We start from the raw sequence: 26,366 nt of genomic DNA, 5'->3' as shown, positions 1-26,366 counted from the left end.
ATAAAAAAGCAGGAAAAATCGTTTGTGACTGGTATATTTGCAAAAATACATCGTTTATGTATGCATTCATATTTTGTAAGAATCTAAAATGTTTACAATATCTAATGCATATCTCATTTAATTTGCATTTTGGAGGACATTGATCAGAAACGTAGTAGTCAAAGTAATAATTAAATGACAGGGATCATAGAGTAGAGATGAATAAAACCATGAACTACAATCGCGGATATTCCCTTTTCTGCATCGGAAAATAACCAAAGGAAATAAGAAATAAAAAGACCAAAAGGCAAAGAAGACAGCTGTATTTTGGCACAAGATCAGATTCTAGTATAACTTCATGAACTATTTGATGGAAATGGAACACTAAACAGGCAAACCGTTAAGCAAAAGAAACGCCAAATTATCCGACATGCAGTTCATGTATATGTAAGTGACGGGTCAAGCATACCATGCTCTACTATTCAACTAAAAATTAAATCTTTTCAAGCTGCTGCTAAACAGGATCATGGAACAACACCTTGTATAATAAAAAACATAAACTCTGACCTATGTTTTGGCGTTGGGGTTAATCTGTTGCTTGAAATGATCGAAGTACCAATATCGGTTACTGAACTAGACGTGTACTGGAAGCGCTATGGTATTGTGTGTCTTAATCTTAGCGATCGTCGAATAAGTAAATAAAGACTTTCAAGATATCATGTACGTTTATTTGGTGTCCGATGGTCTAAATTATATGTATGTTATCTCTTGTTTATATGATATATTTGTGGGAAACTATCAATAAACAAACGGATGTAGATTCCAGCTTTTTCACGAGGCGTTACTCTGATATCGCGGTAATACCGATAACATTTATTCAATGACATACATATGTTAGGATCTTAATATATATATATATATATATATATATATATATATATATATATATATATATATATATATATATATATATATATATATATATATATATATATATATATGCTCAAATTTTAAATCAATTTGAAAATGGGATGCTACTTTTATGGCTTCCATTCTGTCACCCGTATCCTCAAACAACAGGAACATATCTGAGAGAATTTAAACAATGCATATGTAACTATTTGCGACTTGAGTGGCGCTCGAATTGTCGGTGAGAATGGGCACATTAACATGAGATACATCGTGTGCAACAAAATGTTTAAGTCAACTCCTGTCAGTTGCGAAAGCCACCAGAAAACAACATTAACATCGTTCATATTGGACTCTTACTTACTGCCATATAATCGATCTCTTGCTTCTTGACTAATATATTAATCAGATGATCAGACTTTTGCATTAAATCATTAGACATTATCAGATCACAAACTGGCTAACCGATTGGTTGCAGTGATATTGATTTCAAGAAGATATAGATTTTATTTGAGAACATGGGGTAGGGCGATAATTTGCAAAAGTGAATTTCAAAGAACCCACGATATCGTAGAAATCTACCATATATATTATACAGATAACTCTGCTGCACTGGCGTATTAACACAATTATTCCGTGCTGACGAGGTTACGTGGCAGGAGGTAGTAGCCTACTACCGAGCTCTGTAACGTCAAGGTCATGTAAGATACACTAAAGTGGGTGGTATTATAGAACGGAAGATAGATGTGTCTCTACAATGATATAAAAAAATCTGGAAGTTCTAGTTGCACTACAAAATACAGTGGGAGAAACCTCATTTTTTGGACCCGACTTTTTTACACCCAAAATTCTCCCGTGGTCGGAATCTCATTTTGTGTCCGGATTTTAGACTTTTTGGTCTCAGATCTAAGGCAGACCTGTATGAACTGCAAACACATAGATGAATCTTTGCAAAATGTAGGATAAGATGGGCATTTGGAATAAAGACTGATCTTGATACGAAAATGGGTCCGTTAAGCAAAAAAGAAAAACCAAAAAAAAACAAAAAACAAGAAACCCCCCCAACTTTTAACCTTATGCTCATGCGCAAGCCAGATAGCCCATGAAAAACTTTGTTTCTAACACAACCAGGCATTAGGTTATTTTACAATCACATGGAAGTTGATGTGTTAGGATGTATTCAGAAATAGCTTTCAAAATGTGTTCCCTACTCGAATTTCAGGCGAAAATGACAAAAAGCTCCAGGGGTTAACGTGCTAATAGCTACAGCAAAAATGTAAGAAATGATACAAAATTAATTGTCATGCGTTTGCTCTTAACAAACATGTTCCATGCTTTTCATAAATTTCTTTGATCACTCGTCACATATAAATCGGTCATGTACAAGAAAGTGCTGAAATGTAGAAAATGAGTTTTACACATTCGTTAGCTCTCTGTCTCGCGGTTGTTTAACTTTATGTGTTATGTAGTTATGCCGCTGCTCTAAATAATGCTGATAGATTATCATGTATGAATATATTTCAAGTGGGGTAATCACGTTGAACCTTTGCTGCTTAACAAATCTAAACAACTTTTTAACAGAGTTTTCTTACAAAATTAATAAATTCAAATTTGCAGGAAACAACACATTAACTAATTATCTCTTAGCAAATCCTATTATATTGTGCTGGATCATGAATTACTTAATTTCTCAATAGAAATACTTTTGATAATTCACTGCGTTGGATTACCAGAAATACTGTTTCAAGGCCTTGCCAATAATTGCCAATCGCATTATGACCAAAAATATGAGCTAACTTTAGCCGCTTGAATGGTCAGTGTTAAACGTGACCGCCTCGCATGCAGGCGAACCATGTTCAAATCACACAGTGTCATTATACTCTTTCTTCATTTATTATGTGCTGGTCTATCATGAATTAGGAAGGGGAATTGTGTTACTACTGAAATCTTCTGTGCGAATATTTCTAAACATAACAAAATATAACGGTAAACCATTTTCATTATTGTTCAGTACGCAGTATGAAATCTGTTACTCCAATCGGTTTATACATTTTGATAGCCAGTAAGTAGGAGCATACAGTAAAAGAAGAACTTGCTTTCTCCAGGTGAACAACGGTTATATTTCATCTCGTATGTACAAAAATTCAAGTACCTTGATACGTGGCTTCCTGCAAGAGTTTTTCAGCCACTAAACGAAATATACCCCTTAAGCGCCCGTGTCAAGTAAATATGAGTAGTGAATGGGGCCACCATAGCCTCAATGGGAATTAGCATTAAAAACACCCCCTGGGCCACTATAGCCTCAAGGGAAATTTAACATGGAGAAAAACCCTGGGCCACTATAGCCTCAAGGGGAATTGAACATGGGAAAAAGTCTTGGGCTACTCTAGCCTCAAGGGGAATTGAACATGGGAAAAAGTCTTGGGCCACTATAGCCTCAAGGGGAATTGAACATGGGGGAATAAAGTGTGGGTCTATTTAGGGACAAGGGGAATTGAACATGGGATTTTTGTTTGTTTTTTTAAATTTTTTAAAAAAGGGGTAGGCAATGGAAAGTCATTCTCCTTTCGAGAAATATGGGTGGCCCTGAAAACGGCCTTTGGGTTTCTTCTTCTTCTAACACTTCCACTTCTTCAACCATCTTCTCACTTTTGTCACTATTCCTGTCTTCTTTTTCTCCTTTTCTGGCATCCAGTCAGGATGGCCTAGAGCTCTAAACTTTTCCTGAACTTTTATCCAATTCTGATTCAGCCTCTCAAACTCTGCCTGTTTCTTTTTGTTTTCCTCATCCTTTCTTTCTTTACTCCATGTCTCCTTTATCTTCTTTACTTCTTCCACCATTACTTTTCTTATTAATTCTTCAGCTTTCTTCAGCTTTTCCAGACCTTTTTTGACAAAGGGCCAATCTAGCCATTTCACCATTCCTTCCAAAAAGCACCTTACTTCTACAACATTATCCAAGGCCTCTTTTAACATTCCAATTTTGACATATGCAGGATTAATTAACCCTCTCAACTTCTTCACTTCTTCTTCTATTAACTCCTCTATCTTCTCCCTCGCTACTTTTAGTTTGTTAGCAAGGTCCAGACTGTTTTTTATCCTCCATTCTCTTTCAATTCTTTCCACTACATATTCACTGTCTATCATCCAATAGTATGTTTCCTTTAAGTTGTTGAACAGGTCAGATACAGCTACAATTTTCTTTCCGTTATTCCGTAGAATGGTGCGAACGACGAACACTGTGGGTTCTTATAGTGAAAGCGCGGACGTGAAGGAAAACATCCCCCTACTTTCTCATTTCATATAATAAAACCCAAACTATACTCTTCACATACGCTAAGAAACAATAAAGAAACCCATAATCTACTATTCACACAAACTTTACTTGATCAGTTACAAACACAAACACAAACACTCGCACTATGAAAAAAGAGTTAGTGTTTATATTCACACTACTCTACCTACACACATTGGCAAATTGATGGTTATTTCTTTTCTTGAGTATTGGGTGGCCCTGAAAAGGGCTGTTTTTTTTTGAACTTCATGGACACCTGGTTAATGGTGGCACCTTCCAGGCCTGGCGCCACATACACATCTTGTTCCCCAGTTGCTTTTTACTTTTTTCGGGGAGAGAGCAGAGGCAGGATATGTGGTTTCAGAATCCCAATTTTCGGTTTCTGGGATTCTGAAATTTCTTCTTCTCTCCTTTTCCTCCTCCTCTTCTTTGTTTCTTCTCTCCTCCTCTTCTTTGTATCTTCTTTCCTCCTCTTCTTTGTATCTTCTCTCCTCCTCTTCTTTGTTTCTTCTTTCCTCCTCCTCTCTCATCCTTCCCTCTTCCACAATGGCTTCCGCGGCCAGTTCGTTCAACAGGCGCCTGGCATATTCCAGATGCACATGAAGTTCCAACAGTTTCGTCAGTCTCGTGTTCATTCTGGTGTTGATCAATCAACAAGGGTAGCTGGACTGCCGAACGAGTTTCAATTTATAGTAAAAGCGCGGACGTGATGGAAAACATCCCCCTAAAAAACATAAAATTGATCTTACCTAGATCATGACAAAAAAACAACGCGCGGACCTAAAAGAAACACTCACTCACTTTTTTATGCTACCCATTCCTATTCTAAAAAATTTTTTCATTAACTATTTTAATAGACTATCAAAAGCAAAGCAATCCAACCCCAAATCTACTCTCCCCACACCTCAAACAGCCAAAAAACAAACATCATATTAATCTACTATCCACACCAACCTACTTGAGCTGTTACAAACACAAACACACAAACACATACCCTCACATTTTTTAAAAAAGAGTTAGTGTTTATATTCACACTACTCTACCTACACACATTGGCAAATTGATGGTTATTTCTTTTCTAGAGTATTGGGTAGCCCTGAAAAGTTCTGTTTTTGGTTTTTTTTGTTTGCTATGGCAATCTTTTAGTTTCTAAGAATGCGATGTCCTCTGAAGATAGACTTTCTGGCGATAGGTCTGCTTCTTCGGAAAGAGAAGAAGAACTCTTTGGTGTCGATACGACAATCGACAAAGCCTCTGTCAGGTTCAGGTTACTGCTGCTGCTGCTGTTGTTGTTGTTGTTGTTGTTGTTGTTGTTGCTGTTGCTGCTGTCTCTGAAGTCTGTACTTCTCTGTCCATTCTTCTTTCTCCCTGTTCACTTCTTCTCTGAAGAGCTCTTCTATCAGGTCTTCAGTGACTTTTAGCATTCTCACATTCTCTGTTTCTTCTGGCTTCGGTATCAGACTGTGTCTGACCCTATGCAAATTCACGTAGGCTTCGTTGAGCTTAGCAAGTTTGGAGCACATCTTCGTAGGAGGATGAGTAGACAATGGATGGTTAGAGTGGAAACAACCCGGTTCTTAAAGTCAAAGCGCGGACGTGAAAGAAAACATCCCCCACACGGTTTTCGAGCCGCAACGTTCAATGAGTGTCATGAGAGGGATAGAGAGAAGTCAAAGAGCATCAATGCAACATTCTTATAGCTAAACAAAAGACAAAGGCATTTTTTTCAAAACACAACATTTTTCATTCAAAAATCACTTAACACTAACCAACAACAACTCTAACATTTTTAGCAATAATCCAACATCAAACATTTTTTCAAATCACAAACACTTTTTTCAATTTATAGTCTACCTTAAACAGGGCTGACAACGTTGTGAATGAAATTGTGATTTCCACTGTTGGAAATCATTAGGCCATTGATGGACACTACGTTTCCTAGCTTGAGACAAAAGATAAGCATAATGGTCACAAAACCATCGATCTACTTTCACATCGTTTCATGAAGAAGAACGAGGATCAAAATGAGTCACTAAATGTTCTAAGGAATAGCCCAGGCTGCGATGATGCAGAAAATACACACAATATTGTCCACACACCAAGGAATCTGTGCCTTGTAATTTCACATTATTGAGTCGGGTGGTTTGAGCATTTCTTCTCATAAAGTCGATGATATCGTCTTCCAAAGGGGGCAATCCGTACGAATCGAAATATTCCACACATCCTTCTTGAAGAAAGTAGACGGCTACCCAGTGGGTTCCTGGGAGATGACTGTCGTCCGTGTTGATCACGTAAGCTTGATGGTCTTTAGGTTTGCGATGAGGGAGTTCATCTTTAGCACAGACGACAGGATTCCAAGAAGCCGTATACGAACTGTGGTTCAAAAGGTAATAAAGTTCCCAGGTATCCATGTTTTGTGTGTTTTTTTTTCTTCTTCTTCACAGGTAATAATAAGTCGTCAATTCGATCCTGACTTTTTGCTTGAAAATGTCTGACAAATAACCGTTTCTTCGTTTCGTCTCCTCACTCTGATTCAGGAGAGTTTCGATACGATGGATCTCTTGAGTGGTTAATGGTGGACAAGAATGTTCACGCAAGTCTTTATACCGCTGGTGCCACACGTCTTCGTCCGAGATGAGACTCCAAGCTTCGTCCAGATATTCGTCCAATTTTTCTTCTTGACTTAACATCAGGCATTTATCGTGTTGAATTTGACTGGGATGATCGTTTTGACATCCATAGCAATTTTTCTTGATCAACTGCGTCATTTTTTCAACCAAGTGTTTGGCAAAACAGGAGACTAAATGGGCTTCTTGATCTGGCCATCTTGACTTCATCATGATCACTTCTTCTTTTTCCATGGTCTCCTCACATTTCATCTCCAAAGTTTCTCCACTAGGTAAAGAGGGATAACAGTCTTCCATAGTTTCTAATAGTCTAGAATGACTTCTCTCAAACTGTTGATTTCTATCGTATTATCGAATTCTGCATACAGGATGACGTTCACCGTTACATCAGGGACTCGGTCTTTAAACTGAATTTCCACACGAATCTGGCCAGATTTTATACGGTGGAAATGTCCCTCGTCGCTGCCTTGGTCTGGAGTGAAATCGAAAGCCCACAAAGCGTAGCCTCCTGCATAATCCTCGTACGTAATACCGTGACTGGTATTGGTTCCTAACTGACCAGTGGCTTCGTACAGGGACAAGTACGATCTCAAGTAATTCTTCTTGGTAAAGTCAGGTTCAAAAGGTCGGGTACACAAGGTCTTGCCATCGCGACTGACTTCGATCTTGGACACGCCAAAGTGTTGAAAGTAGAAAGGATTTTTAGCGATAGCTCCGTTGAAGGCTTCATTCTCGACGATACCAACGATCAAATGTTTGGGTAACTGTCCTTGGAACAGATGATCTTCGATCATGGATCGCTGTCCCTTTGGAATGGTGAAGGTTTTCACTTCCACACGTCGTATGGGATACTTGGCGGTCGTTCTGCTCAACGTCTGACTGATGTCGTTTCCCACTTTAGGTAACACTTCCACACGGCGTACGTAGAGTCTGGCTTCTTGGATTTTGGTTTTGTACTCGTCAGCATCAGCCAATAAATGGAAAGCGGTACTGCTACGATTCAGTCTCAGGCGGACATCCACCCCGTTTAGCAAATATTTCTCTTGCAACCACATGTCCAAATGCAAACGATCCATCAGTTCTAAACTTTTGTTGAGTCCTATGATTCTGTATTCTTTCTTTTTATCAGTTGTATCAGTTTCCAATAATTCAAACTGTCCTGCTTCGTCAGCTTCCCATACCACACAGGCATTGAGATGAGTGTTCTTGGCGTCTATTCCGTACGTCAAGAGATTTTCCAGGTAGGCACGGTAAGGGTAAGTATCTATGCTACTACTGACTAGTTTGTTATTCAAGTACAAGTCCACTCCACTGAACAAGGAATGCATGAAATTGTTGACGGGAGCCACTGCTTCAGTGTCTATATCACCTCCTGTCTTATCTAGAACTTTGACTTTCAGGTACAAGTAACTGCTATTCAGATCGATGTAATCATCGGGTTGTCCTTTGATTTCAAACTCGATGGGAGCGGAATCGGTCAATGAGGAGACGGGGTGAAATTCCACCCACTGGGATTCTTGCATGGTCATCATGGTGGGTGGCATGGCAAACAGATCCAGTTCCGTCTTGGAACAAGCGCAAGACTCTCGGTGCATCATTTTTTTTTCTGTGTTTCAATAATCGAAAACGTCTAAGTCTCGAACGGTTCTTCTTTTCTTGGCCTTTCTAGCTTGAAGTCTGGTGAAAGGGTGTTTTCTTCGTCGTCTCTTTCTGCAATGTCCTTGCTGAATGATTGTCTCAGTAGCGTGCAGGGCATTTATAGGTGTGTCTCGGCGACCCAAAAGGTCTTTACCCGTTTGCAGCAAGACATTTTTGCCTGCCCTCATGAAAGCTTCTTTGGGGTTTTGTTTGTCGATGATGACATTTTGGAGAAATTCTTTGCCTTGCGTCAGTGTCGCATCTTTCAAGGCGTGCAAACCGCGTGTCACCATCGGTTTCAACACCGGGGCCACCGAACGAAAGGCCGATTTTAACATATCTCCTAAACCGTGTCCTCGCTGTCGTGCAACCCCTCGGTACACTGGATACATGACTTACGAGTCGTGAGAGAACCGTTTTCGAAAATGGAGTTTCACCGTGAATTTTCCTTTGGTGAATGGAATATTTTGTCCCAGATCTCCTTTTATAGCAATGTTGACCGTGTTCAAATACGACTTGCTGACAGGCAAATAGTGAGGATGTACAAATTCGCGGTGGACGTGGTAAGTGTTTCTACCTTCCTGGTCACTGGTCGTGGTACTATCCACTTTGAAAGGAATGACACGCAGTAACGGCACAGAGGTGTGTCCCACCACGTTATACTCCACCACATCGGAGTACACGAACATCAAATTCAGTCCTTGGTTCAGTTCTACAGGGAATCGAAAAAACTTGTAAAATTCCGTATTGCTGTTGATCTTCGGTTTAAAATTTGGAGCCATTTTTGTGTCTCCACCTAAAATATCAAACAAGTCACGATTAAAACTGATGGACAACGTTTGGATGTCCTGAAATTTCATCAGTAAGCGACGAGCCACTTTATGGTACTTCAGGGTGACACTTTTTTGATTCTGTTCTGGGCTTTGCTAAAGGCTAACTCGAACCTGGAAGCAATGGCGTCCACCAAATGTTGGCCACTAAAATAAAACCCTGAAGGAATTTTTAAGGTGTAGATACTGAAGAGTGGATTGTTGGCTGGTTTTACGTCGCCTGGAAACCCGATTTCATTGATGGATTCTTGTAATTGTTGGTTCAGGATTTCGACCTCAAAAGTGTTTTGCTTTTCAGTGATGTTTTGGATTTGTGTAGGGTGAATCATTTCTACTAAAGCCACTTCCCAATGGGCTTCGTGATCTAAGGGGATGGCCTGAGGTAATTTGGCCGTGTAACAGCACAACGTGTTGTGGGGAAACATCTCCATGGAACTGTCGCTGGGTAAGGTTAAGTAAAATTGGTTTTGGTGACTCATAATTCCAGAGTTCTGTGGCTGTCCGAGGGCTTACTGGACGTCATAAGCGTGTCTCCGCCCAAAATGGGGTTCTGGTTGTGGTTGTGGTTGGAGTGGTGACTGGCACTGGACACAAGGTTCCCGTGGTTCCCGTTCGAGGAGAATTTCAGGGAGGGATTGAGAAGCAGGTAACCGATGCAACTGCTCAATAAAATGGTCCACAATTGTTTGTCTCCTTGTTGCAAACTCAAATTGGCAATGGCTGCCCTGATGACACAATACACCACGAAGATTTGGCAGAAAAAGACGATTTGCGTTTTAGGCACACGTTCTCCACACCACACCCACAAGGGTTGTTTTTGTAAATCTTGCACAGAAGAACTGGGTGAAGGAGGAGTGGTCGACGTAGCTGCGTCTGTGTGAAAAGGCATGATGGTCACTTCTTTTTATAGTCGATGACTTGCGAAGCGTCGATCCAAGAATCAAAACTGGGTGGATATCCTTTCCAACGTACTTTGACTTCTTTGACACGTCGTTTGCCCACTTTACGGGTTCTGCGTTCGAGAATGCTTTCGATGTCGTACACGTCTTCTTTTTTGGTGACACGTTGTAACTCGGGCAAATAAAACGTTCCTTTGAGCACTTCTCCGTTCATGTCTTCCAATTTATAGACGGTAGGATGACGGCCATGCACTCGTCCAGTGACACGAAACAATTCGGTCGTCCAGTTAGGTAAGTAACCTTTGTCGAAAGTGCGTTTGGTTTTGCCAATGCGCACCCAATCTCCTACGGCCAACATTCCACTTTTCTTGGGGACAGCCCTCGTCGGGGACGTACCAAACAGGCGCTCAAACACCAGCACTTCGTTCTCGGGAGTCACGTCTTGCGGGGCACGTCCGATGCTTCGATGTTAAGATTGGTTGTACGCTTGCACCAGGTGCGGTAAGATGTCGATGTACTTCAGAGTGTGGTGATGCGTAAAATATTTCCACATGCGTTCTTTCAAAGTGCGTTGAAAACGTTCCACGTTGCTGGCTTTGGTTTCGGGATTCTCGGTGGTAAAAAAATGAATGTCACGTTTCTTTAATTCTTTTTGGAAAGCTTGGTTCAGAAATTCGGTGCCTTTGTCCGTTTGCCATCGAAGAGGGTGACGACCGCTTTGTTTCAACACTCGTTGCAGGGCTCGCACTAACTCGCTGCTCGATTTGGAAGTCAAGGGCACGACCCAGACAAATTTGGAAAAGACGTCGATGACACAAAACAAATATTTGTAGCCACGATTGTAGCTGGCCAAATGAGAGACATCGGCTAAATCGGCTTGCCATTGATGTTCGATGCCTTCCACTCGGGTGCGACTTCTGGCAAACTTGCGTCGAATGGGTTTGTGTAAAGTGTAGGTAGCTTGTTCTTGTAACCATCGTTGCACTTGAGGTAAACGGAGACTTTTCAGTCGAGTTTTGGCAGCACGATACAATTTTTGAACTCCTGCGTAACCTGCAGGATGCGAGGGATCGTAGTAAATGCTGGCTAAGACTTTTTCCATTTTTTATTTTTTGTGTTGGTTGGTGTGTTAATAAGACACCCACTCTTGGAGGATGCTACTCTTTTTCTCTTGGGGTACTTTCTTGGATTGCAATCTTTGCGTGTGCGACCGGCAATAGGTGTTGAAGAGGAGGATGTCTGAGCGGGGCATATTGGTTCTTGTTTCACTCCTGTCTTCACTTTCTTTTTCTCTTGTGATGAAGAAGGGGTGGCCATCATCTTTTTAATCCATCCAATTCTGGAGGTATGTGGTGTTGTTAACTTGCGTACTTCTTCTGGTGGAGTTTGAAACCCTTCTTCTTCTTCTTCTTTTCCTTTTTCTGTCTTGGTCACTGGTAGTGGTGGTACTGGTACTGGTACTGGTGATGGTGCTGGACTTTTCATCAAGGTCTTAAAATCTTTCAGAGTGGGTAAAGCTGTTTCGTCTAAAGCTTTCTGGTGAAAGAGTTGCAGTTGTTGCAAGAGTTGACCGTACTTTTGCGATTTTTCTGTTTCGGACAAATCTTGGCGATCCATCAAGGACTGCAATGCGTGTTGTAACTGGGACATCTCGTTCAAATGGGGATTGGGAGGTAAATGCGGGGTGCGTTGTTCTTGCCACCGATGGTATTCCATCCATCGTTTGTAAGGCACTAAAGCCAGTTTTCGTCCTTCCATGGGGTTGTCAGGGGTCGATTCTGAGATCTTGGGACTTCCGAGGCCTTTTTATCTTGCTCCCACCAGTTCTCCCAACATGGTTCCCAAGACTCCTTTCAGTAAGGGGCCTAACAAGAGAGGTAAAATACCTCCACGTTGGACCAACGTCTTCTTTTTTTGACGAATGGGAATTTTCTTTTGAACCATTTGGTAAAGAACGTGACGATGTTTGCTTAAGCATTGTTTCTGGTGTTTGGACAAAGGGATCGTGCCTTTCAAAACGTTCAAACAACATTCGCACACGGTATCGATGACCTCTTTGGAGGCCGATTGAATGAGTTTTTTTCGTAGAGGTGGATAAGCTTTGGACAGGACAGATAACATGTCCCCATGTTTGACTAAACGTGGTGGTAGTCCTTTCCGTTTCTTTCCTTGGGGTTTTCTGGAGGGTGACATCTTTGAGTCTTCAGGAGCACCAAAAAAACACTGATACCCCCGACTTGGTCACAGGCCTTTTTTATACTGGAACGCATCGCCACTGATTGTCTTTACGTCGTATTAGTTTGAGGACAGGCATGACACGACGTACAGGGGTACGTAACGGACTAAATCGAGCCAGTTCTTGCTTGGACAAATCCAGTAAACTTTGTAACATGCCCGATCTTTCTTGGACTTTGATTTTGGGAGAAGGTACTTTGTGAGCAGCAGCCACTGCCACTAAATTGGAGGGTCCTGCCACTGGGGAAGTTCTTTTTGGGGTCATCAACGGAGAAGTTCTTGGTGTAATCAACGTCTCCAAGTACTCTTCAGTTCTTGGTGTCATCAACGGAGAAGTGGATGAACGTGAGGATGTTGGAGACGCAGTCACCGCCGTGGCTGGTCGTGGTTTGCGAGTGTAAGGTTGCGTCCTGGCCGAAGTGCCTCTCTTGCGACTAGTTTTCTTCTGTGGGCTTTTCTTTTTCTGGGGACTTTTTCTCTGTTTCTTTTTCTGGGGGCTTCTTTTCTTTTTCCGGGGTGGTGTCTGGTCAGAGGAGGGTCCTGCCACTGGAGAAGTTATTCTTCTTGGGGACCTGGTCTTTTTCTTCTTGGGGCTTCGTTGGACTTTTTTCTTGGGGAGAAGTTTGGGGGCATTAGGATCCCATCTTAAGAGAGAGCGAATGATGACCCCTCCTAGAGTACCGCTCCCTCCAGGTTTCAAAATGATTTGTTTTTTGGTTTGAGTATCGATGCGGGGATCGGTCAGTTGTACCAAAGCGACTTTGTTTCGATCGAAAAAGCGTTTGGTTTGATGAGGAATCTGAATGATTCCTTGGAGTAATTGACGTGCCGTCACCGTGAACCATCGTAAGACTTCTTTAAGACTAGCTTCTAAGACACGAGCTCGTATTTGTGGATTTTTTTCTCGACTGATGCCATACAAGGCACGAATCAATTTGACGGGAAGATGCGACTGAAGGGACGTCATGTTGACGTTGTGTGAGACAGACGAAAAAGGGTCTGAGGTTTTTATAGATTTTTTTTATGTGGAGTGAAATTAAGTCGAGGTCGGAGACGTGTACAGGACAGGCCCTCCGTCTTGGCACCAGTGGTGAAACAAGTGGGTACGAAATCGCAAATCCTCGGGGGTCGTAGGTTTCAAATCGACGAGTAAATAGGCTGTGGCGTTTGAGTGGCATCGTCGTACGCCTGAGTCAGCCAAGGCGTTCCTAACTGTTTGGCTAAGACTTGCACTTACGATTTATCTCGAGGGCTTTTAAACAAGACCACGTAATGCGCATTGAGACTGATGGTACGATGGGCTTTACTTTGTTGAAACAAATTTTGGGTGATGTAAACGACACTGGCATTACGGTGATGCCGTTTGCGCGTAAACCACAGTTTAATTTCTTCTTCGTCTTCTCCTAACATGTCGTCGAAAATGACCAAATGGGTTTGACGGGAGTCAGAGACAATGCCGTCGTCTTCTTTAGGAATGCCTTCTACAAACACGATGGAATCGCCTTGACTTTCTCGCAAGAGGCTGTACGCCGATTGCCACTCTTTGTAACACCACACGATCCGTTGAGGTGGCCGATCGATCAAATGATGTTTATGTTCGATCAAACGTTTGACGAATTCGGTTTTGCCTGAACCGCTAGGTCCAGCAATGAGCATGTTAAAAGGATGGCGAAGATACAAAGCCTCCCGACAGGCACGATCTAAGTGTTCGTCGATGAATTTGACAGTAGAGGAAGAGGGAGCAGAGACAGCAGAGGTAGCCATAGTGTGAGAAATGTCACTTGTGACACGAAAACAAACAAGACAAGAGTTTATATACTTTTTTCAGAACACGTTTATTGAATGTTTTTTCAAACATGAATACGAAAGACAAAAATACATAAAAGCCAAAGGCTTAAGTACAAGGATAAAAGGCACATGATAACCATTAACGTGGAATAAACACAAGTGTCTGTACAACAACATGTTTTGGGTAATGTTCTAACCAGTTCTATAGTAGGGGGTAAGGTCACACAAGTGTCCTCCCGAAAGGGTCTTTCAGGCCTGTCCACGACAGTCCTGTCCTGGGTGACGGGTTCTTCTGGCACCGTCACTAACACGGGTTGAAAAGTAACTTTTTTCCTTGAACAACTCTCGTGCATACTGGGCCACTTCTTGGGTCCAAGCCTCAAAACCCCATTCTTTCCAGGCACGGACATCTGTCCAATGGGGATGTAAGTCACAAGCTACACACACATCGTCATACACGTCTTGGGTAGCTAAAAGTTGACGAATCTTTTTTTCCTGTTGAGGTCGAGAAGTATCCAGATGAAAACGCAAGGCTTTGAGCAAAAGGAGTTTTTCGTGACCATTTAAGGCCATTGAGGTGGTAAGTACTGATCGTAAAGAGTCCACAAAGAATCGGCTGGTAAACGAAATCCCAGAAAACAGGTCACTAAGACACACACCACTTGTCGTCCCAAATTGAATGGATACAGTTCTTGTAATAATCGATGGTAATGATCCACGGTTTGAATATGGTCAATGAGTTCCTTCCACGGAATCTGTTCAATAATATGTGACATAATCCGTGGCACGGCAACTTGATTTTATAGTCTCTTTGTTTCGGAAGCAATAAAGGTAATTTCTAACTAGACATGTTCGTTCTCCAGTAGGGAATTTAAATGTTACATACTGTAACTGAAACGTCAGAGTTTGTCTAGATGTTTCGTCTTTCTCTAAGCAGATTCCATGTAACAAATGTTGGTAATCCTTTAACTCGTCTTCCTCAATACGTTGCAGTAAGTGAATCTCGAAGTATCCAAAATTACGAACGTCTAGTTCATCATCATTCACAAACTGAAAGTGTTCAACAAGGTCTGACCACTGAAAAAATTTCTGACGAATCAGTCCTCTTATACCATTCAGGTACCAGTGGTTAAAGATCTGGTGACGTAACGGATGCAACTGTTCTTTACGTTTCACTTGTATTTTGACCAGCTCTCGGTAAATGCGTTCTCTCAATTCCACAGGCAAAGCACGAATGTTCTCTTGTAAAGTATTCATGAATAGGTCAGTCCGTACAATTCACAATCTTCTCCTAGAGCAAAAGTAATCCACATAGTGAGTAATTTCTGACCACTGCCATGCAGGGTAACGTCCAAGAATGTCACTGAACTCTTTTGATGTTAACGGTCTAAAGCGATATAATAGGATGAATGCACCCTTGACCCAAAGAAATCTAACACACTGGTTGACTTTTTTCACTTTCCTCTTATGAATTTCTCGACACAAAAGTTCTACAGTGACCCATTGAGATTTCACTCTGGCAAGTCCCTGCCAAACTTCCTTGTAAATCTTCTCTTGCAGTTCTTTAGGTAATGATTCAATATCGTTTTTGAAATGAAGTTTAAATACTGGTCTCGGTGATGTCCAACATTTGACTCCTAGCCAATCTGGTTTCTTCTTCGTCAACGACATGGTAAGTTACTTTAATGTCTCGGTCCCACTAAGGGTAAGTAATGACAATTCGGTGACCATCTAGCATGTTCTACTTAGGCCGAATCTTGTGGTTCCCAGTGGTGAAGTGACACACCGCAACTGAAGCACTTGACTTTATCTCCTTCGCCCAAGTAGAAAAATCCGGCTCTGGCTAATTCTTCGGGGGTCGGTCCTCCCAGATACTTAGGCCATTTTCCTTTGAACGATTGAAGACGATTTTCAAAGTCGCAGTATTCCGACAAACGCACAGGAAACGAATATTCGTCTTTCACAGGTTCGTTTCGATGAGGGTTGAGTGACATGGGCAGGAGTTTGCTCAGGGCTGGATAACATCCGTAGGGGGGTAGACGTGAAGGTGAACATCCCCCTTTAAAACGAAACCCAGTAAAATGTCCAAGAGGACGAGCGGCATCACTTTCGCATCCCTCAGGTTTGACACGCACAGCATCACTTTCCATGATAGGGGTCGTAAGAACAAAGTTCCCATGATGCTTTACGGCATCGCTAAGGTCACAACGTACAGCATCGTACCCATCGCAAGGCTCATAATCGCATTCCACTTCAGAAGCCTCACACTTGAATTGTGCCTTTCTAAACAACTTGTTTTGTGTTTCTCTGAAAGTATTCATTTTGTTCGCTTAGTCTTGGTAGTCACAATGAACTATCGGTCTTGCCTAGGGTTCCTTTTTATATACAGACCAATACCGACGTGTCCATACGGTAAGGTGAAATGATTGGGAAGTCGAACTCGCTTCTGGTACACGATTTGATAGACTTTTTCCAAGGGCCGACTGACGATGTGGTGAGTGGATAAACGTACAATCTTGTTGGGTTGATAGGTGGTCACTTTAAAGTGTTCATCCTCTCCCGATTGCAAGGCTTCTTTCAATACCCCAAAGTTCACCACACGACTGGTACGATAATTCAGAGTCAGTCCTTTCACTTTGCACGTCGTGTGCACTTCTCCTTGTTTGTCACGGTATTCGTAGCCGTAATTTTTGGGCTCGCAACTGACGAAACTTAGAATCTTGTCGTCGGGATGTTCGTCTGTCCAGGCTCCTAAACGGTCTCCTTCGATGTTAGGGTGCTGTTGACTCGGGTGATGGATGTAAATGCAACTGTCCGTGTCAAAGTACAGGACGCGTTCTCCTAACAGTTCTAAAGCTTCGTACAATTTTAAGCGAGCATGAGCTGTCACGTAAGCCGCAATGATGACATTTCCAAAAGGGTCGTCTTGTACAAAGTCCAGATCTTCTTCGTAATTGACCAAGATCAAATTCTCGCGAACGACGTCCACGTGTTTCATGTATTTGGTTTTGTCGTGAATCATCTGGAAGTAGCGGGAAGGTTCTGTCAAATATTCCGTCTTGGGTAAACACGGTCGTTGTGCCATTTTACCCCACAAGCAATTTAACATCACTTTGGCAAACGATCGCCTGCCTTCGTTTTTCTCGATGTGGTCTAAAGAGATGCCTTCTTGTTCATAGTATTTCTCTTTGAATTGTATTTGGTCTTCGGGAGTGTGACACCAGGAAGGATAGCCGCTGACTTCTTGTTTCAGTTTCAAAAAGGCATCCACGTAGTCGGCGAAAATGCCTTTCTGAGTGGGGTCACCCTTGTGGTATTGTTGTGTCTTGGGAAAGTGGCAAATTTCGTACACTTCTAACAGTTGGTATCCCATGTCCAGAGCTTTGAACAATTCTACGCTGACCCAGGTTCCCCTCAAGGCACGTTCTTCCTGGGTGTGCTGACAAGGTTGGTCTTGGTTGCACGTTTCGGCACAAGTACGGCACAATGGAAACATCAGTTTGCCTTGACAATGGTGAGGTAAGACGGGATGGTATAGGTTCGTGGGAGGCAAAACTTTACACTTGATCAAGCCTTCGTATTGTCGAATATTTTTCAGGTCGATGTGTTCCGTTAACAATTGCGGGTGCCCTACAGGAAAGCGACAATATTTGCACACGTAGGGATACAGCGAACACACGTCCAAGTATTTGATTTCTTCTCCTTTCTCTTCGTCGGCTTGGTACAGCAAACAGGTGGCATTGGTCCTTCCTCCGTACAAACTATCCCTCGGGTTCAGCGGGTCCATGAACTGGTAACTTTCCACGAGGCGTTTAAACTCGGGATCGGTTTTCATACGGTGATCGTACTCGTGTTCCCACATTTCCACCACTTGGTATCCTTCCTGTTCCAACTTTAGGCGCCGCTGACATGTGTCCTGGTACAAGTCTTCCATGGTTCGTTGTAAAAACTGATTTTTAGTGCTACGATCAGGGTTACAGACGGGACATCCGTGAAATAAGCAACCGTTAAACTCGTACACGATCTTTGGGTTTTCTAAGTCCCAGCCATCGACCGAATACGTTCCGATGGTCTTTTCACCCCCTCCGTTGCGGGCATGCTGAATCCATTTGTCTTCCTTGTCGCACAAGTAATGTAACCAACGTAGGGCTTTGACCGAGTATTGACGTTTGACATAGTTGGTCGTTTGAGGGCTGATGACAGCTACGGTGTTTTCAGGCATGAATCGTTGTCGATACACTAAGGAACACGCTTTGGCAATGGTGCAAGCTTCTTTCAAAGGATCGACCCCTCCGTGTTCCATGAACAGTTCTCGAAATTTTCCACAGCAACGCCGTAAAATGTCCACGTCGGAACGACAATACTTTAGCATTTCTTCCTGAAAGTCGAAAGGGTCCGAGGCGTGAGCCTGGTACCAAGCGTAGAAAGCTTCTCGTTGTTCGGTACGCATGTTGTCGGGGTCGTAATAGTGAGCCTCAGGTAAATGGGGTAGAACGGCATGTTGATTGGCTTCCGTATTGAAAAAGTGTGGAAAGTACCCTTTAGCCATTTCTGTCATTCCAAACGTTTTAGGCATTCGACTCAATGGCATGGCCAAATAGCTCATCGAATCTTTAAACTGTACTTGTCCCACTTGCATGAAAATGATTTTGGCTCCGTTCAAAGTCACTTTAGGACGCTCGGTGCCTTGTTCCGTATAGTATCTCAAAAGAAACTGTCCATCGTATCCGGAGAAATTGTGAGCCATCACCGTGGCATGACGATGACAATCTCCGTAACGTTCGATGTCCTCTTGGCTCCACGTCTTGTCGATGGGGTCTAAGACCCATTGTGCAAAATCGGCTAACGTGTTCGGTCCCCGAAAGATTTTTTCACGTACTCCAGGAATCTTGCTGCAGTGAGGGCAATGACTGAAGATAGGTTCTTGAATGCACTTCTCGCACGCTCGATGAGCCACGCAGAAATTAGGAATGTGAATGCCAGTCTCTTGCATGCATTCGAAATCAACAAAGATGAAATTGCTTTTCTTCTTGTGACCATCCTCTTTCTCTGGTGGGGGTTGGTATTTTTGCACGTAGCATTGGTGTTTCAAGTCCACGATGTAATGACAAATGTGACATTTTTTTTCCCTGAACATACGTGTGCCTTGGTACTATTGGTACGTATGCCTTGTCCACATGTAGGGCACAATCTCAGCAGTTGACAAGCACATTTCTTCTGTGAACCTTGTGTTTTCAAATGTTGTTGGTAACAGGTAGGGCTGACAAACGTGCGCAGACAAGTTGAACAAGGCACTTGTCCTTCGCTCAGACAGGGTGGAGAGGCCAAACATCCTGGGCATTTCATTCCACAATGTTTGTGTTGCTCTCGATTATTATAACCACGGTCACATTTCTCACAGTAATATCTGTATCCCAGGAATCCGGTGATAGTGGTAATGGTATCGAAATAGTCATCGTGATGATAAAGGTGAATGTATTTTCCGTCCTTAAAATCTTGGCCTCGAAACAACAGAGGTCCGCGCACTTCTTGAGGGTGCACTTTCAAGGTGTAGCGTGGAGCTAGGGCATCTTGCAATTTTTGCATCTCAGGAATGCCACAGGGTGTGTCTTTGGACAGGCCAGCTTGTTGCAACAGGAGTTCTGCTTCGTTTCGTTGTTTGGCTCGGTCCGATTGTCGAATAGTTTTCCAGGCTCTTTTCCATTCTGCCTTGTCGTTCTTGTTGGCATAGGTTCGTCCCACCACGATGGCTCGAGCTAAACACATCTGGATTGTGAATTTGGACAAGGCTACGCTTAATGCTGCGAAGCTCGTTCACCAATAAGATCTTTTTGCGTCCGGTCCCTTGAGGAGGAGAGACGTGGGCCATTTTCAGTGTGGCTTTACCATCGGTGATGTCAAACTGGTCATTAGATTGTTGTACGTGTTGAATCTTGTCCATGACTTTGGAAGCGGTCAATTCTGCGGGTCTGCTAAACTCGATCCAAACAGGGGATTTCAAACCGTCGTGATCTATGGATAGTGTCAAGCGATCGTCTTCTTTGGGTTGACATTGTCGCTTGAGTGCGGTGAGCAAAGAATCCCACACACCAGTGATAAACCCTTCTGCTTTCTCCAATGGTACGTCGGACTTGAAATCTTTAAACTTCACCGTGTAGGTGTAAGCCGTGGTTCTAAATTTTCTAGAGGAGCGCTTTTCGGTCTCTCGAATGGAATAGTATTTTTCAGGGTTGACTAAGGATGGTGAACTTGGTTTAGAGGGTTCGGATTCTGGTTCACTCATGTCCTCTTCAAAATCACTGGCATGAATTTGTGCCAAGATTTCAGCCCTGGTACGAGGCGATAGATCACGTTTCTGCCTCTTACTTTCTTCTTCATCTTTCTTCTCGAATGAATAGGATCGTTTCATCTTGAGTGCAAAACGTCAAATGACTCAAGTTTAAACACCATAGACTAATTTATAGTCATGGCAGACCAGCGTATATATAAGGGTGTGTGTCTTGTCCTTTCACTATTCATTTCACTCTCAAGCCGAGCACAACGATGGAAGAGACTAGCCAAATCGAACGTTTCGTCAGAGCTTTGCGAGGGGTCATTAGAAAATTCTCTTCAGACCAGCCCACGGACTACTCTCCATCCTTTCGAGATAAAAGTCAAGATACTTGCTATATCTGTCAGAAGAAAGGGCATTGGTCTTCAGAGTGTCCAGACCGTCAAAAAAGAAAAAAAAAACAGGGACTAAAAAAGACAAAAGTAAAGATACCTGTTATTATTGTCAAGAAAAAGGACATTGGTCTCCAGATTGCCCAGAAAAGAAACAAGAGGAGTCAGAAGAAAAGAGGAATTCTTCAGAAGAAGAGAGGGATTCTTCAGAGGAAGAGAGGGATTCTTCAGAGGAAGAAAGCAGACAGGTGAGGAAAAAGAAACAGGAGAAGAAATGAAGAAGGGAAGAAAGCGAGGAGGAAGAAGAAGAGGAAAAGAGTGTGACGGTGAAGAAATTCAAAAAACAGAGAGACTAAACAAGGAAACAGAAGAAGTCAATGAACTTTTTATTAAAGTGTTGTGTTATGAATTGTGAATTGGATTGTAACAATGGATAAAAGAATAAATTAATGATATAAGGTAAGTGTCTTTGAGTTTTGATTTTAAAATAAGAAGCTACACTCACGCACTCATATAAAGACACGTACTATAGGGGTAAAATGGGCTGTTTTTTTTGAGTTATTGGCAAATTGAAATTGTATTTCTTTTCGAGAAATGTGGGTGGCCCTGAAAAGGGCCTTTTTATTTTGGTGTAGGGGTGAGTTCAAGCGATCAACTTTAACTGCATTAAGCCTTTGCCACGGCCAAGGCCTACTTCTGAACTGTGTAATGTTGATGATGATTGGGTTGAAATCACTAAGGGTGGTACGGTAGGCTTAGTCACAGGGTTGACGTGTTTAGCTCGGGAAGGTCGTATTCTCTTCGGTCGTGATAAAGAAGTCTGATACATTTGTTTCAGACTTCTTAACTCCGCTAAAATGTCCAACAGTACCGTGACTGTTTGATTTTTACCCTCTTGTTTCTTTGCTGCTACTTCTTCTTGCTGTTGTTGCTGTTGTTTTTTTCTTACCTCTTCTTCTTGCTGCTGTAGGAGAAAAGCTTGTTCCGCTTCCTTTTGTCGTTGTATAAATTTCTCCAATTCTTCTTTCTGTCTCTGTCTAAAATTCTCCACTTGCGGTAATGAAGAAGGTAACGAAGGTTCCGGAACAAATTCTTGCGAGGTAAGAAAATCCACAAAATCCCAATTCACCTCTTCTGAAAGTAAGTCCGGGTTCCCTTGGGCAGTCTCCCCTGCTGGTGCACCCCAATGGATCGTTTTCTGAGTTTCCGTCATGTTGAATCACTGCCGCATAGATTGACTGCACACAAGCGCTAGCGAATCTATATAGACCACGTGACGTCACAGACTGCTCTCTTCGGATTGATGCGGGCTGACTGAATTTTGTAACGCGTGTTCGGATTGGTGAATGAACTCAATCCGTTTCAATCCTTCCTCTACCTATAAATAAGCGCAGTTCACTGCATTGATTCACCTGTTCTCGTCGCTTCAAGATGTGGACCACAGTCGAATCATCCACCCTTGTGTCTTCCATGATGTTTAGGACGGACATGCTCATGTATGTCCGGTCCAAGTGGACCGTTGTCGACAAGTCAGACACCAGTCTGTGGATACGAAGAGTGTACGTAGAAAGACAAGTTTGCCTCAAGAGGACACTGATTTATGGCCCTCGAGTAACACGCAGCTTGAGGACAAGAAGATGCCACAGATGCCTTTTATGTTAATGGATCCATTAACATAAACCCATAGGCCCTTTTCAGGGCCACCCATATTTCTCGAAAAGAGAATGACTTTCCATTGCCTACCCCTTTTTTACATTTAAATTTAAATTTAAATTTAAATTTTTTTTTTAAACTTAAAAAAAAAATCCCATGTTCAATTCCCCTTGTCCCTAAATAGACCCACACTTTATTCCCCCATGTTCAATTCCCCATGAGGCTATAGTGGCCCAAGACTTTTTCCCATGTTCAATTCCCCTTGAGGCTAGAGTAGCCCAAGACTTTTTCCCATGTTCAATTCCCCTTGAGGCTATAGTGGCCCAGGGTTTTTCTCCGTGTTAAATTTCCCTTGAGGCTATAGTGGCCCAGGGGGTGTTTTTAATGCTAATTCCCATTGAGGCTATGGTGGCCCCATTCACTACTAATATGCTTGCATCATATATACATAACACACCAACAGACGATTAAGTAGTACATGTGAATTATTAGCGCAATATGTAGTAGGGAAAGTGTTATATATCGCTCACGTTTTCGAAAGATGAGTTTCTGGCGTAGTTTTTATTTAAGGACTCCTCCCGCTTGAAGTTCTGGAAAAAAGCCAAATAAATAATATAAAGATTTAAGTCTAGTTTGAACGTATTTTTGATGTGCAGTTTATTTTATTTACTCACGTGACTTCAACTAACGACAGAAAATAATCTAGTCTTAAGGATATATATTTTTGGCTTTATTGTGTCTTCCTATTAACATAACGTATCACCCCTTTTCAGAGAAAGAGAGGTAAGTTATTATCTCTCTTCGTTGTTTAACGGCTAGTAAACATAATCCATCAACTGCATGTTCTTTATTCATATCTGATAAAGAAACTTATCTGGTAAAATACAAGTACTGATATATAACAAAATACAGAGTTTATGGCTTTTATGCAAATAATATTTATGATGAAACTTGATAATCTTACCACCCCTATTTTCAGTGTTCATGTGCGTTACATTTATTGCAAATTATGTACTTATTTGCTTATACCTACTTGTGTATCATATTACAGTTTCGCTTACTATTCTAGGGGCCCCGAGTGGCCGAGTGGTCTCCGTTACAGATCATTGCCATCTCACCTTTGTCTGAGGGGGTTCGAGTCTCCGATTCGGCCAATGTGGGTATGTGAGAAAGCTTGCCAGTAGCTTCTCGTGGGTCGGTGGTTCTTGCCGGGTTTTCCCGGGTTGTTCCTCCACCATTAATACTGGCCGCCATGTATAGCCTATCGTGTGCTGAAAAATGGCGTTAAACCCTACAGCAACAACAACAACAACAACAGCTTACTATTCTAAAAAAATAATGAAAAATTAAATTACCCATCTGTGACAGCTTACATAGGCCGATCCGTCATTGGAGTCCCCAAATGAACCTTGTGCAGCCTAAATAAAATTAACATCGTAATAGCAATATTAAACATTTGTACCTCAAAAACAGTTAATGTCATTTTTTACTGCAGTAACTGTTAATGACGGTTAGTACAAGTGTAAAAGTTAATGCCAGTTAGTAGTCAAATAACAACTAATGTCTTTAATGCCGGGAGAGTAATGATAGGCAGTACCATATTAACCAATTTTATATAAACATTTAAAGTGTTGTATAAATATAAGAATGCATATATATTAATAGAGAGAAAGAAGATTCTTTCTTTGAGAATCATTCTGATTCGTATCACATGGAGCTTTGCAAAACCCCGTGATATCTGTAAACGACTTTTACCTTTTGCTATTATATTCTCGAAGAACTAACCTCGTTACATGAAATAATAACAATGTGTATAGAAAAAGGAATTAATGTTACATAATATAATATTGAAGCAAATAGTTCTTATTTTATAATATTATGTTTTACATTCTAACAATGCTAATGCCACACACTCTTTCAAGGAAGTATCATAAAGCAAATATTAGCATTATAATCGAAAAAGTATTCTCCAAAAGTGATAAGTAAAATGAATGGTTAAAGTCAAATCTGCGGATTTGAATATTGAAAAATATCTTTGCATAAATATATATTTAAGGAAGTAATTTATGAAGCAGTGTTATTCCAGGTTATTGTACGTTAATCATTTTTGCTCTAAATCCAACGAAACGCCAATATGTATAAAAGTTTTAAGTATCAATAGATATCATCTTGTGCCATAACTTATTGTGGCAAAGCAGCTGAATGATAATCTTTGTTTCCATGAACGTCACGTGCGTGCATGCATACGAAGAAAGACGTGTTCTTAAAAGAATAAAATTCTTTCTATTTTATATGAGCATTTCGTCTCATTAGAAGTGCACGAAGAAAATATTTTTAAAGTTTTTATTCATATTTAGTGTTTCATTTGTAAATATTTTTCTTCGTCAATGCAAATATTGCATACACATAGAACAAGGCTCCTGTAACGACCTCTATATACGTCGATAGAACAACTTTAAAAGAAACCCCAATATTTGTGCAATACTTATATACAACGTTGTCAACGTACCACTTTGGAATCCATCGCTAGTTACTGCACAGCGTTTGTGTTCGTCCTATTTAAATATCCATGGTTTTCCAATATCGTCAACCAATTCACGTAATCTGAAATTGCAGGAACGTTTATTAATCTTTATCGGTTTTGAAACTGTACATATACAAAAATGTTAAACATTTTATTCAGTGTATAGATACACCAAATTACCAGGTGGTGTAAACATTCAAATAAATATTTATAATTGTCTATTACACCTGAAAATAATGAATAACCGTATCAAGTTGTATGCATATTTATATCAGAATGGTACCTTTTCTTTACTCTTTACTACGTACATTGAACTCCTGTATAGTTGTATAGTGATAATCAATCTTTCATATGGGATGGACTATACCACAGAGAGCTATTAATTAAGTTGGCAGGTATCAATTTATCACGTGCGAAAATACAAATATATATACCTTGCATCATTATTACTGTTTCTGCTACTACAACTACTATTACTAGAGCTGATATGTCTTCTGAGTGTAATGCCCAAAAATCATCTCCATTATCACAAATCAACAGCAAGTCTGCCACAATCACAGAAGAATTACACTAATTTAATGACCAGTTACTTTAAATACCGTATCATTTATTCATAATATCAGTGATTCTACTTTTTTTCAACCACAGTCCACTCCTGCTAATTCTGTAACTGCCATTTTAGTCTCTTTACTTCAAAACATACTAATTTACTTAAATTCCAAAAAAAGAGATTTCACGAGTTATAAAATTTCGTTAAAAGTCACCTTGTGTCACTATTGCTAATCCATTTCCCTGCATGTAACGGTCACCTGCCTTCAGCAGTATACAGTATATCTTCATTGATCGCTAAACACTTCTTTATGTAACATGAATCATTGTGCAAATATTTCTTATCTCACTTGTACTTGTAACTCCAGTAAAATGACATTATAACTTGGAGGTATGAATGTATCAATTTCGAAAGCGATGCAGTTTTTATCGTTATGCGAGGGTCGCAGCAAATAGTTGGCTGGATGGTGGGAAAAGTATTTCTGTTACCGCAGCATAAAAACTGAAGTCGCCTTTTGCGCCAGTGTGACTGTTATCGGCTATTACCTTGTGAATTAAAGCTATCCTTGAAGAAAAGCGCGTGTCTTTGAGAAGCGACACGAGTCTCATCCCTTTTTATTAGGGTCAGGGGTCATTCACTATTCAAAACTGTATCTAATGGCAGGTGACGCTTTGTGTGTGTGTGTGATTTGGATTTTAAACGTAGCTTTAACAATTTTTCAGTCATATCGCTACGATGTCTGCAATGTGGCAGTTTATAGTGATGTCTAGCACTGG

The 26,366-nt window shown here is 41.3% G+C and overlaps 1 protein-coding gene across 1 annotated transcript in view; it reads right to left on the bottom strand.

Annotated features, from left to right (window-relative positions):
• LOC149799814 (uncharacterized) overlaps positions 1-25,870 on the bottom strand; it is a 35,088-nt gene extending 9,218 nt beyond the window's left edge. The window contains exons 1-4 of the mRNA XM_089958286.1: positions 25,805-25,870; positions 25,026-25,120; positions 23,872-23,934; positions 23,047-23,106 (exon numbers count right to left, since the gene is read on the bottom strand). Coding sequence (XP_089814412.1) covers positions 23,047-23,106; positions 23,872-23,934; positions 25,026-25,040 — 138 coding nt within the window. The 5' untranslated portion in view covers positions 25,041-25,120; positions 25,805-25,870. The remainder of the gene's footprint in view (positions 1-23,046; positions 23,107-23,871; positions 23,935-25,025; positions 25,121-25,804) is intronic.
• Positions 25,871-26,366: the final 496 nt, after the last annotated feature.

The sequence above is a fragment of the Sinohyriopsis cumingii genome, chromosome 5 (assembly GCF_028554795.1).
Source record: "Sinohyriopsis cumingii isolate HCF-2022 chromosome 5, ASM2855479v2, whole genome shotgun sequence".
Lineage (NCBI taxonomy): Eukaryota > Metazoa > Mollusca > Bivalvia > Unionida > Unionidae > Sinohyriopsis > Sinohyriopsis cumingii.
This window is presented reverse-complemented; position numbering and strand designations above follow the sequence as displayed.